Below are 16,705 nucleotides of genomic sequence, written 5' to 3'. Positions count from 1 at the left end.
GGCCTCAGGCTGGGCCAGGGGAGGTTTAGGTTGGACATCAGAAGAAATTTCTTCAGAGAAAAGGTTGTTAAATGTTGGAAGGGGCTGCCCAGGGAGGTGGTGGAGTCCTCACGCCTGGAGGTGTCCAAAGAACCACTGGACGTGTCACTCAGTGCTTTGGGCTGGGTGACAAGCTGGGGATCGGTCACAGGTTGGGCTCGATGGGCTCGGAGGTCTGTTCCAAACTCAAAGGTCCAAAGTCTCGCTCGCAGTTTCCCATCCTTCCCATATGGGTGCCCCACTTCCCCCCGGGACTACACTCCCCATGATGCCCTGCGGGGCCGCAGGAAGCGGGCGGGCGTCCGGCGCGCGTGCGCCCTGGCGGCGGCGGCGGCGGCGGTGTGTCCGTCATGGCGGCGTCCATCTCCGGCTACACCTTCAGCTCCGTGTGCTACTGCAGCGCCAACAGCAGCGCCGACCACGTACGTGCCCCCCGCCGCCGCCCCGGGCTTGCGGGGCTCCCTCACAGTGCACCCCGGCCGGCAGCTGCGCTGCGGGGCTGCCAGGCCGCGCCGCCGCCCGTGGGGCCCGGCCGCGGGTCACAGCGGGCGGGGGCGGCCCCAGACGGACACAGCAGGGCGGGATGTGGGGTGTCCGGGCGGGATGTGGGGCGTCCGGGCGGCTCCCCGCGGGATGTGGGATGTCCGGCATGTGGGGTGGCCGGGATGCTCCGCGGGGTGCCCGGGATCTGGGGTGCCCGGGTTGCTTCCTCCCGGGTAGGAATGGGGGTGTCCCGGCTGCTCCTTGGGGTGGCGTGCCCGGGGTGCTTCTCCCGGAGTGTGGCGTGTCCGGGATGCTCCCCCCGGCATGCGGGGTGTCTGGGCGGGGTGTGGGGTGTCGGAGCGGGATGTGAGGTCCCCCGGCATGTGGGGTGCCTGCGGTGCTCCCCTCGGGATGTGGGATGTGGGGTGTCCGGGCTGTTCCCCGGGATGTGGGGTGCCCAGGCGGCATACGGGGTGTCCGGGGTGTTCCCCGCGGGGTGGGGCTCCCGCAGGACACGTGCGCAGTGCAGAGCCGGGCTATTGCCGAATCCCTCGGTTTTGTTGGCACCTTTTTAGCCTGAGCTTGCTCTTTCTCTCTGCACCTTGTGCCAAAACCTCCTGATTCCAGCTCAGTCTCCTTCCTCATTTTGATTAGGGATAGAGAATAAATTAATTTACCTTAAAATTACCTTACTTTTAAATTGCTTTCTGCGTTTTACAATCCCTGCTGTTGTTTGGGCTCCAGCCCAGTCTCCACACTAAAATTTGTGTAAGTCCCTGCAGGTTTAAACTCCTCTTCCCTTGGCTTTGCTGGAGCAGAGCACCATTGTGTTCAGGCCTCCTTCTTTTCCCCCAGTAGCTGGGGCTGGGGCAGAGCCCTCCTTTTGTGATGTGTTTGCCCTGTGTAAGTTGTGTGTAGAATGTTCCTTTTGGACAACCCATCCCTGTAGTGTTGTAAAAGGATGTTGGCAAAGCAGAAAATTGGCTTTGGTAGAACCTCAGGGCAGTTTATACCCACTGCAGCTCAGATGTGTCTTTCAAACTTCATCTTTGTTTCAATTTAAGGCTAAGAAAGCTACAGTAAATGACTGCATTTAGTGGATTTTTTCCTATTTTTAATCTTTTTTTTTTTTTCTTTTAAAATTGCAGGAAGGATTTCTGCTGGGAGAGGTGAGACAAGAAGAGACTTTTAGCATTAGTGATTCACAGATCAGCAACACTGAATTTCTACAAGTGATAGGTAAGTGATGTAACTTTGAGATGTTCTGAAATAGGCACTGCTCAGGTTTCAAGTTTTCAGGAGGCTTCATTAAGAATTGCTTCACTGGTGAGACTATCACAGGGTGTCAGACTTTCAGGTTCAGATTTGCCACAGTGTCTGTGTGTTTGTGGTTACGATGTGAGGAAAGGAAACAGATCTTTGCAAGTTACAGGGGCTTTATGCACCTCCTTTTATGGAGGAAAGATCATTTACTGAAGACATTTGTCTGCATTCCATGATGGAGAAATTACTGTGGGGAATCTCCTGCTTGATACAGTTGCCTAAATACAGCATGTGCTCAAAATAAAATTAATTCATTGCTTGATTTACTGATACTGAAAGGGGCAGATTTTCAGTAGCAGGTTTGGATGGATGGCTGGGAGCTCATGACATAAACTGTCACAGCAGGGCTGGACAAGGAATATTTGTCAGACATTTGTTGATAAGCACGAGTTCTGTACAGCTGATCTGTTGTGAAAAAGGAACGAAGATCAAAGATCTTGCTGTCAAGTTTTGGTTGAAGGAGATTTTTTTAGACATGAGTGAGAAGCTGTTGCGTGTTTGGTTTACAGAAAATAGGAAAGCCCTGAAAGAAGCTGCCTTTTTGTTTCTGGATATATAACCAGCTGTTAAAATATACTTAAACCTTCCTAAATACCCAAGCATGCCCATACCTGGCTTTGTGAATGTGATCCCAGATAACAAAGCAGGGTGTGCATAAAGCTCAGTGAAAACACCAACAGCTCTGGATTGACTCTCAGATGTTGTTCTGACACAGAACAGGTGATCTGGGAACATGTGCAGTGGTACCACCTTACATCTCAAGAGATTTCCCACCTTGCAGTGGTGATGGTTTTGTGGTCTGGACTCCAGAAGGTTGAGTAGTTTCCTGTTCTGGTTATTCCTAAGAGAACATGGGTGGTAAATTGAAGTATCAGTTATGAGCTAAATTACAGAAAATAAAGGCATAGCGTTTTTTGTGTGTGCATACAATCACTGTCAGAGTGTTGCTGATGGCTCTGTGTGTTCAGACAAAACTGACAGAGCCAGTCATTTTTAGGTTTTTAAATTAGACCTTGCTCTTCAGTGGTCACTGATCTTGGTTATTGTTGGCAGTGATGTCACCACCTGATGCCTTGGCCTGGTTTCCTAAACCAGGTGTTTGTGGTGTTAAAAATTGCTCCCTTTTTAGATCACCCCTTTGTCACATTACTGGTTGCAGTGACTTTATGAAAATGGAAATTACCCACTCCTGGAGACCTTCTGGATATTTTTTTTTTTTTGTTTGCCATTTTTACTTCAATATTTATTCAACAGAATTAACTCTTGCACTCCCAGTTCATCTCACGAGATTGACAATTGTGGCACCGTTGTCACAGATGAGTTTTAATCTTCTTCTGTGTCTCCTTAGTATTGTGTGTACATAGTATGTGTACTAGATATATATATTAAAATAAATCAATGTGTAAACCTTAAATTTAGAATGTTGGCTGCTTCATGTGGTCTGAGCAGGAGGCTTCTTGCTTCCTGTTTCTCAAAACACAAGGTCTGTTTAGCAACATCATCACCCAAGAATCAAGAATGTTGTTGCAGTTAATGTATTTGCTGGAAGGAATTGGTCTAAGCTGGAATAATTGTACTTACAGGCTTTGTTAGCAGATTGTTTCCACAGATTCGTGCATGATGGTGTGAAAATATTAGAGTTGACACAATTTTATATCAAATAAAGGGAGTCAGTAACTCTTAACAGCAGCATCCTGAGGAGTTCTTGCCAGTGAGATTGTGCAGTTTCTCAGGCAGTGTGCCTGGAATGGGTGCTCAGGGCCTTGTTTTGATAGACACCAAATGTGCTGAGATGTGAATGTGTGCTGTCTGCTGTTCTTGGGAATTGTGATCCATCCGCTGGTGCCTCTGCTGAGATGGCAACCCTGAGCAGCCCGTGGCTGCCAGAGCAGCAGGTTGTGAGTCACTGCAGGGAGGCAGAGCCTGAGCTAAGTTATTGCTAAACACTCCAGTGGGATTCTGGTGGAGGAACTGGAAATATTTGTGCTACGTCATCACAGAATCCCAGGATGGCTTGGGTTGGAAGGGGCCTTAAAGCCCATCTTGTTCCACCCCTGCCATGGGCAGGGACACCTTCCACTGTCTCAGGTTTCTCCAAGCCCCTGAAAAAATAAGTCACGCTTGGTGTTGGAAAAATAATGTAGATTGGATTTTTACTCTTTTCTCACTCTTCTCCGAGACTGCTGACATGTTACAACCTCTGCTGATTAAATAAGCATCTTAGCATTTATTACAACCTTTTCAATGAAAAAACACTGCCCTGACTTTTTAATATTTCATATAAAAGAATTATAAAGTACAGCTAAATGTTTTGAAGTTGCTTTTCACCCCTTTTCTCGTTAGAGATTCTGTTTGCATTGCCTCTTTAAACACTACAATGTATGATATTTCCGTGCTTCCCTTCCTCATCCCTTTTTTTATTAATTGCTGCTGTAATAAACAATGTATATGAATGCAAGTAAGCTGTTGTGAAAAGGTGTAGCAAAAAGAAAACAAGAATCAGAAATGCTTTGTGAGGAATTTGCAACTATAAAATAGTATCGAAAGTGTGTATTTGAGGCTCAGATAAATCTCTGTGTATCTGAACAAGTGTATGCCTTGCTTATTAAAATATTTTTCTATGTAAAAGGGCAAATTATAAAGTGAAGGCAGTTTTCTGGGTATGGTGCTGTGTCATCAAGTGTTGTTGAGACATTAAGGGCAGTGTGTGGTCTGACACAAATGTTTTCTTGCTCAGTAGCTCTGATGTGGAAAGTTCATGCGAGATATGCCACTGTAATTTCTCTTTGCCTGGAGCAGTTGGACATATGTCACTTTTTTCTTTGTTTGTTTGTTGTTGCAGAAATCCATAACCATGAGCCTTGTTCAAAACTCTTTAGGTAAGCTTTTTTTGTTGTCTTGCTGTGGTGGCTGCAGAATACAAAAATAGGGAGCTCCTTGCAATATATTGGCATTTCAAATGTCCCTACCAATGTTTGCTCATCTGATAGTTTTACAGAAAGACACAGAAATGGCACCAGCCATGACAATCAAAGTAGGAGTTTACAGCTTTAGTAGTAGTTTGGAAGGGGTTTATTTCTCTATCTCTTTGGATTTCCATCTTGTGTAGCTGGTAGAGGTAGGGCAGCAGTCAGGTCAGCTCATATCACTCTGATGATGAGAATGAATGTCAAAATCAATTAAAATTATTGTAGTCTTAGGCTGGCTTTGCCTGGGCCTGGTAGGTCACAGCATCCTCTGTGTCCCTGGTAACTTGCTGGGTTAACAAGTTGGTTTGTACTTAGTGGTACCAACCTGCACCAACTAATTATTGTAAAATTTTCAGCTTTCTAGTTATTTTTGCCTTCCGATCTCCTGAACTCCAGAATTTACATTAAATATGGGGCTAATATATTCTATTTAACAGCTTCCATCTATTTACATGTAGATTTTCTGTATAGTTTCCACTTGTTACACAGTGATGGCTGCTAAAGCTCTGTCTAGAACTCCTTTTGAGAAGGAATTCCCAATTAATCTCCTCTTGTCTTGAGAGATTTCCAGCCAATTAAGAAGACACAGTAGCTTAGACATTATGATTGACACTGGTTGCATTGAAAAGAAAAGCTGCAGTCAGTCACTTGCTGGCTGATAATTACAGAGAGGGTACTCTTAACCCAGTGATTTAAATGCTGCAGACTCCACACATGGAGATAATATCCCAGTGTCTGGTCAGCTCCTCCTGGATCCCAGGGATGCTTTGTGCAGTACATATCCAAACGGATCACGTTCCCTGCTTCCCCCAGGCAAGGAATTGGTTGTTAGTGCTGGAGCTGATGGAGGAAGGGGAGCAGGCAGGATCTCACTGTGTGCTGCTGCTCAGGAAAGCTGATGAATTCATTTACTGCACAGCACCAGGAACTCTCACAGCTCATACACTTTTTATCAGGACCAGAGCGTGCTGTTGGTTATTCCTGCAAAGCACAGTGTGCCGGTTTGGACAAATTTGGAGGAAAATATCCTCTGATAGAAGGCAGGTTACAACCAGCCCTCCTTATTTTTTTTGTCTCCCCCCTCTCAGGCTCAGTTTAAAGGCATAGAAAGGCACAAAATTAATTTCTGGGCATAGAATAGCGATATGGGATACAACATCATAAAGTCACCCCAAGAGACAGAGACAGAGTTGGATATCCACTGCTTACCAGGATTGTAAATAAATATTGCAAACCTGAATTGAAAAGATTGTGACAATATAACGTGCTGTCTCAAGTTAGTCATTAGTTGTAGTCTGGGTTTTCCCAACAACTTACACCTTGAAGCAAATGATACTTCCACCTTTATTTACCAGCCAAGCACTGAGCTCAGGATTTGGTGGTTTTTTACCCCACCCCACAAACACTGAGATCCTAGACCCCTAAACCAGAGCGTTTTCCTGCACTGCTTTAGGTATTAGTGATATCAGCTCTTGAAAGAGACCAGGGAGGAATCTATTTTCAAATGTTTTTCCTTTTATCATGCAGTATGATCTACTTGAATTTCTAAACCTGTCTGCATAGGTAGATTTATAAATTCCTAAGTCCTGAGAAATAACGACATGTCAGGGTTTGGGTTCAGCTGTGGAAGCGGAACCATATGGAAAGACCATGATACTTTGAATTATTGCTCACTCTTTTGGCTTCAAGGGTCCAACCATGTGAGTGTAACTGCAAGATTGGAGCTCAAGAAATTGATTTGGAGTTGCATGTAAAGTGGCCCTGCTTTCATTTCTTCTAGGCTGGTAGGCTTCTGATTATCAAAGCAGGGTTTTACAGAATGCTGGTCAAAATAAAATTGCACAGTGCATTTCTGTTGGTAAAAGTAAGGCTCTGGAAGTTGCTTTGTATTGTCTAGAATGCCATCTACTTGTAGAACACTCAAAGTATAAATTATTTACTTTATGTATAATATGTGTGTATAAACTGTGTACCTACCTTTCTCTCTTCCTTTTTGTTCAAGCTTTTATGACTATGCAGGCAAAGTTAATGAGGAGAGTTTGGACAGGATTCTTAAAGACAGAAGAAAAGTAAGTTTTCTATCTTTTCCTCCTGTTGCAGGCATTAGAAAGAGTGGGTTTGGAAAACAAATGAAAAAAAAAGGTAGTTAACTAGAAGAAATACTTTCCTTCACAAATCTGGTGGTTTGTTTTGATCCAGGGCTTATCCTGTACAGAAGTTGTTGGATTTGTGGTGCTTAGAATAAATTGGGGACAATGTCCAATTTCCCTGAAGAAATGTAAAAGATTTAAGTGTAGGTCTCCAAAAGTGTAAGGCTGTATTGATTCTCTCAAACTCAAGTCTCTAGGAATTCAGTTTGTTTCATTGTCCTAAAGCTTTTGGGTAATGGTGATACCACAGTTTTAGCCTCTTTATTCTCAGAAGGTAAATCTGTGTCTCTCAGGTAACACTGTGGGGTTTTTTCTGATGTAATTTGATTACAGAACGTTATTGGATGGTACAGATTTAGGAGAAACACTCAGCAGCAGATGTCATATAGAGAGCACATCATTCATAAACAGCTGACACACATCCTTGGAGTGCCTGATCTCGTCTTCCTTCTCTTCAGCTTCATTTCCACTGCAAATAACTCAACCCATGCTTTAGAATATGTGCTTTTTAGACCAAACAGAAGGTAAGCAAACTGTGAACGAACCAATCCTCATTCTTTGTTCTACTTCTTACTGCTATCCTTTAAACAATTTAGGAGTTTGTACAATTGCACTTAAAGAAGGCTTTGTGTTTGTCCAGTGATTTCTTGGGGTGTTTGTTAGTGATGACAGGTTTTGGGGGGTTTTTTTGTGCAAATAATTTATAAATTAAAATTAGGGTGAGCAAAAATTCTTTTCAGTCTCTAAATCATCAGACAAAAAATCTATTTTAAGAGACATCAGATGTCACTACCATGTTTTTTTATAGTGGATCTGAATGTTTGAGTGCACATTTCAAAGATTCTAGGAGGTGTGGAGATGGCTCTATACTAAGGGAATTTTTGATCCTGCATTTATTTTGAACACAACTTGAAATATTCATCAACTTTTGTAACAGACCTAAAGCAGAAGCTTTTAAATTAGATGAGTTCTGATCATCAGAGGGATGGGATAATATCCAGGCTTTTGTAAAGAATCTTTTTCCAATTAATTAAGAAAGCTTTCTGAACTTTCTCTGCAGGTATAATCAAAGGGTGTCACTTACTATTCCTAATCTAGGCAACACTAGTCAACAGGAATACAAAGTTTCTTCAGTGCCAAATACTTCTCAGAATTATGCCAAAGTTATTAAGGAACACGGGTAAGGACTTTTCCTTTTTAAATGAAGTCGTTGTCAAGCTCTACACTCTGTACCTCCCAGAGAATACTACAAATGTGCATGTTGAGCAGCAAAACACCAGTTCTGGAGGACAGTGATCAGTTCCCAGTGTGCTTTTTTCCTGCTTAGAACTGGATCTTTTAGAAGAACCAAGGGAACTCGGTGCACTCTTCAGAAAAGCAGAGTTGGTGTGGCCAGTCCATGCTGGGGCCCTTCTGGCTGGAAGCTTCTGACTTGATTTCCACCCACCACCCACCTCCCCAAGGAATTCCGTGTGCAGGCTTGGTTTAAAACTTGAACTCTGCCTCAGAAGCATTGAAGTCTTGTTGTTTTTCTTAAGTAATTTCAATCAAATGCCATAAATTCAAAGTAGCTTTTCTGGCTGTTAACAATGGAATTATACAAGCTTAAAGATTTTGACACAAGTTTAATCTCATTCAAATGAGATTTTATTGTTACAGAAGGAATTTTGGTATTGAATATGCTGCTGTCTAAATTTTGGTTTATGACTGTATGTACTATTGCTAAAATAGGATATTTAGTAATAAAATACATTTTGAAAATACAGTGATAGACTGCTTAACAGGAATTCGAAGACAGCATGAGCTAGAACCCTGTATTGTCTTTTCTCACTAATGATTTCTGCTTTGCTTTCATTTTTAGTACTGATTTTTTTGACAAAGATGGAGTGATGAAGGACATCAGGGCTATATATCAGGTTTATAATGCACTTCAGGAAAAAGTACAGGTAACATCCTTTACTCCATATTGGTCTGTATATATGTGGCATCTTGCATTCATCCTTTGGTTAAAGCAGGAGTGAAGAAGATGGAGATTTTTAAAGCTCATAAACAATTATCAGGAGCTGTAGGAAAAGAAGTCTGAATTTAAATGTTTCAGGTTTTTTTTTAATGTGAGCATTTGCAGTGGCTGCTGTGATAGTGGTTGGTACGAATATCACCACAAATACCAATTTTTGCAAGTAAATGATTTAATACTTAGTGATTTATGGGAGGTGTTAGTCATTTTTAAGGGTTTGCAGTGAAGAGAAGCCCTGGTGAAGGCTGTAGGGATTTGCAGAGGTTTAAAAATGACTCCTGGCTCTGGGTATGGAGCATGAGCAGAGCACCATCTGTTAGTTAAAACTTGTGAACGTTTTGTGTGGAGCATGAGTGAATCCTGCTCCAAATGTGCCAAAGCATCTGAAAATGCCTCGAGTGTCAGCTCTGCTCATTGTGAGCTTGTCAGTTCACAGCTTGTCCTGTGTGAAGAGCAGTGGAGCTGTGCTGCCCCGGGAGCTCACACATCTGCTAATTGTGCTGGAGTCACAGCTTGTTCCCAGGCTTTCCCTTTCATCTGCCCTGGGGGGATTCATGTCTCTGCTCCAGCTCAGCTCTGCTGGTTGGCTCCTGAAGCAGGGAACAAGGCAGGAATCCCTCCAACCATCCCCTGCACCTGCCTGCACAGGGGGCGGCTGCTCTTTCTCACTGGGAAGTTGCCACTTCCAACCTCCTTTGGAAGGTGGGTAAGGCAGATACTTCCATGGCAGCTTCAGGGAATAGGAAAATTTATCTTCAGAGATGTATCCGTTAGCTAATGGCATTGTTGTGTAATGCTGGTCTTGCCAAGAGCATGGCTATCCTTTGTGCTCCTGCTGTTGTTTCAATTGCTGCCTGGAAAAATGGAATTGGGGTTCTTTAGCCTGGAGAAAAGGAGGCTGAGGGGAGACATTGTTGCTCTCTTCACCCAGGCAACAAGGGGCAGGAGGAGAGGGAAACCACCTCAAATTGCAGCAGGGGAGGTTGAGATTGGAGATTAGGAACAATTTTTTCACTGAGAGGACTGTCAGGCATTGGAACAGGCTGCCCAGGACAGTGGTGGAGTCACCATCCCTGGAAATGCTCTCTTCAAAACTGATCATAGTTAATGATCATGACCAATACTTAATTTCATAGCACCACTGCATGGTTTGGGTGGGAAAGAACCTTAAAGCTCATCTCATTCCACCCCTTGCCATGGGCAGAGACACCTTCCACTATCTCAGGTTGCTGCAAGTCTCATCCATCCTAAACACTTCTAGGATGGGACACTGACCAACTTTGGATCTTATTACAAATCTTCTGTCATGGTGAATTATTTGGAAATTCTTCTCCTGTAACGCAGCAACAGCAGTAAAGAAAACAAGTCTCGAGGTTGAATATCTCTGCTACAGTTAAATCCTGCTTCTAGTTTTGTGCTTCAATGCCTTCTTGTTTGGTAGTAGCTTTATTAATGTTGTCCTGAAACTATTTCCTGTATTTTTGCCCAATCTTAGCATATCTTATGTTTTTCTCCCAGGCAGTATGTATAGATGTAGAAAAAAGTGAACGTGTTGTTGAATCTTTTCAAGCTGATGTAAACAAGTTAAAAAGGCAAATCGCACAAAAGAAGAATGAAAAAGAACAAGAAATAAGTAAGTTGCCTTTTAATTACCTTTTTTTTTTTTTCTCCCACAAGCAGATGCTGTGAGGAGAAAAGGTTTTGTGGAGTTAAAATAATTGTTGTATTGCTGATAACTCATGGGAAAAAACCATCCCATTGGGAAGGGCAATATGGTGGATTTATGTTGGGTGACACCTGAGCTGTGAAAGTTTGTGTTGCAGGTATTTTTGCTGGAGTCATCCAGTGTTAGCAAGCTTAAAATACAGAAGAGACAACACTGTAAAGAAAGAATGAGCAAGTCAGTTCTGGAAATAACACAGGAAAAGATCAGTTGTAGGAAAAGAAAAGTGGAAAACAGTGCTAAATACTGGAGAGACTCCTTTTGAAGGAAAGAAACAGGGTACTGTGCTCACAGGCCAGGAGCTATCCATGGTTTTATAAAGTCTTTATTCCCACTCCCATTTGCTGACTTAGTGGTAAAGATGTTTAGCACTGAAATACCACTTTTCAATGTTGAAGTAAATCTTTGTAGGTGTTGTTCATCTTATTTTGCTGCTCCGTAATTTCCTGAGTCAGTGAGCCTTGCTGTCTGAGCAGATTTGGCTGATTGCCACACTGTCCCTCCTTCCTAAAAACTGACTGTGGCCTCAGGAGACTTTGGTTAGCAGTAGAGAAGTTTTGTGGAGCACTTGGTTCTTTTCAAAGAGGCATTGCTGATCTAACTGAATTTGTGAGTGCAGAGGAAGACTGAAAGTAGAGAGAAGGGGCAGAGAATAGGCAAATGGGAAGTAAGATTAAAACTCAAATAATTCATAATCAAATCACTCAAAAAAACCTTTGTATTTCAGCAAACACTGCCTCTCTTTACCCATGTTTTGAAATGATAAGCAAATAAGGAAAGGTTGTCATTTTAGCTACAAGATGTTTTTTATTATTTTTGTATCCTGTTACCTAAAGCAGTGTCTGACAAAAAGATGGTTTAGGTGAGTGAACACCCTAAACTCTGCAATGGGCCTGCTGCTGCTATGACTGGTATTTTAATTTTCTCCAGGCAGCAAGGTACTGTTATCCCATGAGCATTTTAGAGCAGTTTGATCTGTCAGCCCAAGTTCTTCTTTCTCTGAACCTGAAATATAAGGTAACAGAGCCAGGATTAGCCCAGGACCATTTAAAAGGTGGAAGTAAATGAGTCACTGCTGTTTCCTGCTTGGCTGTAGATGAAGTAGGCAGGGAACTGCTACTATGGGGAAGCAGAGGTGGGTATTTAGTGTGACTGGAGCTGATCCCAGCACAGATGGGAAAAGCTGGGGGAGGAGGAGGAGGAGGAAGAGCAGTCAGTGCTCAGCTCTAGGTACTACCAGGAAGATGCAAATGCTGGACTGAGAATTCATGCCAGAGCAGATAATCATGTGAGAGGGCTGAAACAAGAAAACATGCAGCGTGGAGCTCTGCAGTATTTTTAGATGTGAGTAGTTAATTACTGAATCTGGCCTTCTGTTCTCTCACTTGCTCAATGCTGGGAGAATTTCCTCGGTTTTAGTGAGGAAAAGGGAGTGTTTGATTCCAATTCCTGCAGGAGTGTTGTGTGAGAGCTTGGTGTTCTTACAAACTTGGGGTTAACAGGTTATGACTTACACACTCCAGCATAAAAGGCAGTCGAGACTTCAGTTGCCAGATCACTGAAATAGTTCTGTACATGCAGCAGGATGTTCCAGCCTTTGGTGAGTGCTGTGCACCCCCCAGATGCCAGGAAATCTCCCATTGCAGGTCTCCTGTTGTGGCCCAGAAATGGAGTGCTGTTACGTAGCCACTTGAGGGAATATGCTCTTTTTATTCCCAAGAGACATCTCACTGACTCGGTTAAAGGAGCTCTTCACCCTGCATTTGTGGTTTCTCCAGAAACACGGTGCTACAGTAAATAGAGCTGATCCCATTGTGTCCCTCTCCTTACACATCCCAGTGTCAGTTCTGACAGTTTTGTTGGTTAATAACCTCTTAGGAACCAGTCAAAAACCTCAGTCTCTCCCAGTGCTTAACAAAACTTCCTGCCAGGAAGTCTTTCCTTGTGTCTAGTGTACAGTACTCTAACTTACCTTTCCGCAGCAGCCTCTTAGGCACATTTAAGAATAAAATTTTTTCCTCAGTCTTCCCTGCTGATCCCAGTTATTCCAGCCTTTCCTATGTTTTAGATCTCTAATGAGCCCTTTTTTTTTTTTTTGGGAGAGTTTCTCCAGTTTTCCCTATTTTTTAAATTAATATTTTTTTGTGGTGTTCAAAATTAGATATATTCCAGTTGCATTTTTAACAACAGTGAAATGATACATACCTGTATCTCCACAGCTGGGCACACCTCATGCATATTGATATTTATAGTTTGCATAAATCACATTTCTTTTCTGCAGAAGGATGCAAGTGCTCATTTTGCAGCTTTTGCAGTTCACTATTCCTGTGCACGTCTTCCTCAAATTATTTTCCAAATCAGCTCATTCAAGATGACTTTCACATTCCTGTTCTGATACCCTGCAACACTCACAGCTGTAATTCCATCATTTAGGTTTTTTATGTGGGTGTAGTTTTTAAAATAATAACTTCAGGGAAGAAGACGTGGTGACTTCTTTGCAGGGGATATGAGATTGTCCCCTGGCACAAGGGGCATTGGAAGAGAAAGCACAAAGTGATTTTTTTAAGATATAATGTCAAATACCAATTATCATGGATGAAAAGTGAGTTGAGTTTTACTGAATAAGGACTCAGGTGGAGAGGAGCAGGCAGGTTGAGCCCTAATGCAGGTGCTTTTTGATGTGAGTAGGAACTGAAAAATACAGAGGAAAGATGAGGTGGAAACAGCAACAGGCTGTGGAAACATCCTGTAGCTGTGTTTTTTGGGAGCTTGAACTGAAGGAAATGATCTGTACAGGATGACTGTGCACATGAAAGTGTAGCACGCTTGCACTTGCATAGTTTATTTGCTTTCTGACTCATTTTGGGTTTGACATGGGATCACTGGGATAATTGAGCTTTGCTGATCCTGATGAGCTTCATGGCTGTACTGCTAAATTTAGGGAAGTTTGTCACGCTCAAAGAGCAGGATGCAGTGTTAAGCAAGATTTGATGTGACGGTCAGGGGTAGTGTATTGATGATTCTATAAGCCTAAAATCAGAAGTATGAAAGATGAGTAGAGCAGACTGAGAGGACAGGAGCCAGTGCTGGAGTTGGAAAGCAGTGCCAGGGATGAACATTTGATGACAAGCAGAAGGAAAGAAGAGAGGACAGGCAAGGTGGTCACAGCTTGGGTATGTGGAGCACGTTGCCGAGAAATCATTAAGTACCCCTCTGTTCTTTGCTTTGTAGGAATGCAGCAGGCAATTTTAAGCAGGCAAATGCCAACAGATAACTTGGAACCCATGTTTGTCCCACGAACGTCCTACACTGGGTTTGCTGTGGAAGGCTGCACACTTGAAGATTCCAACGTCTCCGATCCTCCCCCGCCCTACTCGGATTTCAACACAACCACTCAAGACAGTTCTGTCAGCCCCGGGCTCCTGGAGAGCAGCGTCTTCATGCCTCGGCCTCAGGCAGTCGGTTCTTCCAGTTATGTTTCCACAACTGCAGGATTGAAATATTCTGGCAATGGAGCATCCATGCCATCTTCCCAAAGAGCACTCGCTGACAATGGTGACGAATCAGAAGACAGTGATTATGAGAATTTGCTTGAACCTACAGAGTCCTCTGACAGTGAATACTCACAGACAAGGGAGTCACGACCTTCAGCACATCCCGATGGTGATTCCAGGAACACTCAAACTTCTCAGATTTGATAGGGGGGAAAACAAAACAAATCCACATGACACTGTTTTTTCATAATTGTTACCGAGAGATTTTGGGGATTTAACCCGGAGGAATTGAACTACACAGGATTACTGTGCACACAAAATGTAGAAGACTTGCACTAGATGGTTTATTCACCTTGTGATACATTTTGCAAGTTTTATAATGGAATCATTAGGATAATCAAGTTGTACTAATGCTGATGAGGTTCATGGATGTACTGGTAAATTTAGGCAAAATGAAATTTATAGAGATCTTGTAGCTTTTGTTGCCATATTTTCTTTAAGACAATAAATTGGGATGTAGTAACTAAGCACAGTTAGTCTACAGATAATGTTCTCAAATCAAAACTTACCTCTTGCACTATCATGCCTTGAATTTTAATTTTTGAAAGGGAATAAATATATCAGCCGCCTTCAGAATAGCTTTCTATGGTAAGCCAAATTGGCCTTTGCAAGCAAAGAAATTTTGATAATTCTGAGAAGCCTGATTGGAAAAGATGTGGTCAACCTCCTTCTGTGGGCATGCCCTCATCAGAGGAGGGGTTTGGTTCGCCCTTTTACTAGCAGAATGTGTCTCACTTCAACTGATGGTTGCCTTTTTTCCTGTAAAGGGTGTTGGGGGGGGGTGGGATGCCTGGTAAATCATCCAGATGAATGTCATAAATGGAATTATTCTGGTTTCACTGGGTTTACAATGACTTTACGCCACACTAGCCTCAATTATTGTCTCGTGTTCTTTTAGCATAAATATGAAGTGCACATACAGGAGTAAATGACCAACAGAAGTAGTAAATTCCATCATGATTGGACTTCGGAGTCTGCAAATTACAAACATCAGAGACTGCTTCTTGCCTTTTATTTGCATCTGAGTATTGGATTTAGGCTTCTAGATGAGTTATTTTATGTAATAAATAGGGGATAGGGCAGGAGAAGATTGTTTGGAGAGTCCCCTGGGTTTATTACCTCTTTTCCTCTGGGTGAAACATGTAAATGATTATTTTAATTTGAATTACAGCTCTTGTCAGAAAACTGCCGTTTGGGATAAATGAAGTGTGGTATATTTAGAGAATTTCATGTTTGGATGCACTTACTTTTATTTAAATACTGCTTGTATGCTGACGTTGCCCAAAATATGTGAAATTGTGCCACTAAGAAGTTTGTATTATTGGACTTTATCCCTGATGTGTAAATGAGAAAATACACATTTTAAGATGAGGTTATCTGCAGCATTTATCACTTGGAGGTGTCAATAGCCACTTCTTCGGTTTACACCCAGAACAGCAAAGCAGTTGCTTAAAAATGTTAAATATCTCAAATTTACACACTGAAATTTTAATCTTTTGGATCATATCTATAGGCAAAAGTCTGTTCATTACCCTCTCCTTACCTGTACTAAATGAAGCAAAATAACTTTGGGAAAAAATGAGATGTTAAAATTGCCGCTCTTCTACCGAGTGTTTCCACCTTTAAACATCTAGTGCTCTGGTTTTAACTATTTTACATTGTTCTCATTAGCCTTAACTGGATGGTTTTTTGTCTTGGAGTGTTGCAGTTCCTTGAAACAGAGACCTTGCTGTGGAGTCCCCAGCTGTGAGCACCTGTGGCTCAGGTGTGAACTCTGAATCAGTGCTGGAATCAGAATTGACAGGTTGGCAGCCACCGTCTTGATTTTTATTCTGCACAGAAACCTGCAAAATGTACATCTCTGACAAAGCAGTTCAATGTGACAATAAAATCTTATTTAATCCTAACATAGGTTTTAATACTTGTCAGGTTCCACGCTGGTGGAAGAGCTCACTTCCACCAACAGGAGTGCAGCTCAGAAGTGGTGATTTGTTCAGGCTGGTCTGTTTGTGGGACTGAGGGATGTGGCAGAGGGAGTGTTCCACGCCTGACACCTGTGCTTATGTTTATACAAGATCCTTGAATTCTGGGGTTGTTTAACAAAAAATATTAAAAGCTCTGCTTGGTGTTCCATGCACCATGTAGGTGGAACAGGTGTCATCGTGCCCTCCAGCCAGTGCTACCTGCAGGTATTTTCATTCACCATAACTGCTGATTCCTAAGTACAAAGGGTATGGCTTTATATATATATATTTTTTTTATTTTTTTTTTAAATTTAATTCAGGTAATATTCTGGCAAAAAGACACCTGATTAGACTTCACAGTTTTCATGACGGTCCTGTTAAAAACAACAGCGTTGGGTTGTGATCTGTCAGAAGGCAACGGGGAGCAGCTTTAATCCTGAATTGTGGCGTTTCACACCTGTGGAACACCAGGTTTCCAGTCTG

At 42.6% G+C, this 16,705-nt stretch overlaps 1 protein-coding gene across 1 annotated transcript; it reads left to right on the top strand.

Moving 5' to 3' along the window:
• Positions 1 to 353: 353 nt before the first annotated feature.
• Positions 354 to 16,165, top strand: ABRAXAS2 (abraxas 2, BRISC complex subunit). Its single transcript, XM_032116649.1, has 9 exons — positions 354 to 461; positions 1,671 to 1,761; positions 4,688 to 4,724; positions 6,817 to 6,883; positions 7,298 to 7,488; positions 8,025 to 8,144; positions 8,826 to 8,910; positions 10,500 to 10,614; positions 13,936 to 16,165. The coding sequence occupies exons 1-9, from the start codon at positions 390 to 392 to the stop codon at positions 14,400 to 14,402; spliced, it is 1,245 nt and encodes a 414-aa protein (XP_031972540.1). The 5' UTR covers positions 354 to 389; the 3' UTR covers positions 14,403 to 16,165.
• Positions 16,166 to 16,705: the final 540 nt, after the last annotated feature.

This window comes from Corvus moneduloides, chromosome 8 (assembly GCF_009650955.1).
Source record: "Corvus moneduloides isolate bCorMon1 chromosome 8, bCorMon1.pri, whole genome shotgun sequence".
NCBI lineage: Eukaryota > Metazoa > Chordata > Aves > Passeriformes > Corvidae > Corvus > Corvus moneduloides.
This window is presented reverse-complemented; position numbering and strand designations above follow the sequence as displayed.

Excerpts from the sequence above, each read along its gene's own strand:
- ABRAXAS2 (XM_032116649.1), top strand. The coding sequence starts at position 390 with ATGGCGGCGTCCATCTCCGGCTACACCTTCAGCTCCGTGTGCTACTGC. Across the intron at positions 1,762-4,687 it reads TGAATTTCTACAAGTGATAG|AAATCCATAACCATGAGCCT; the intron begins GTAAGTGATGTA and ends TTGTTGTTGCAG. Across the intron at positions 8,911-10,499 it reads CACTTCAGGAAAAAGTACAG|GCAGTATGTATAGATGTAGA; the intron begins GTAACATCCTTT and ends TTTTTCTCCCAG.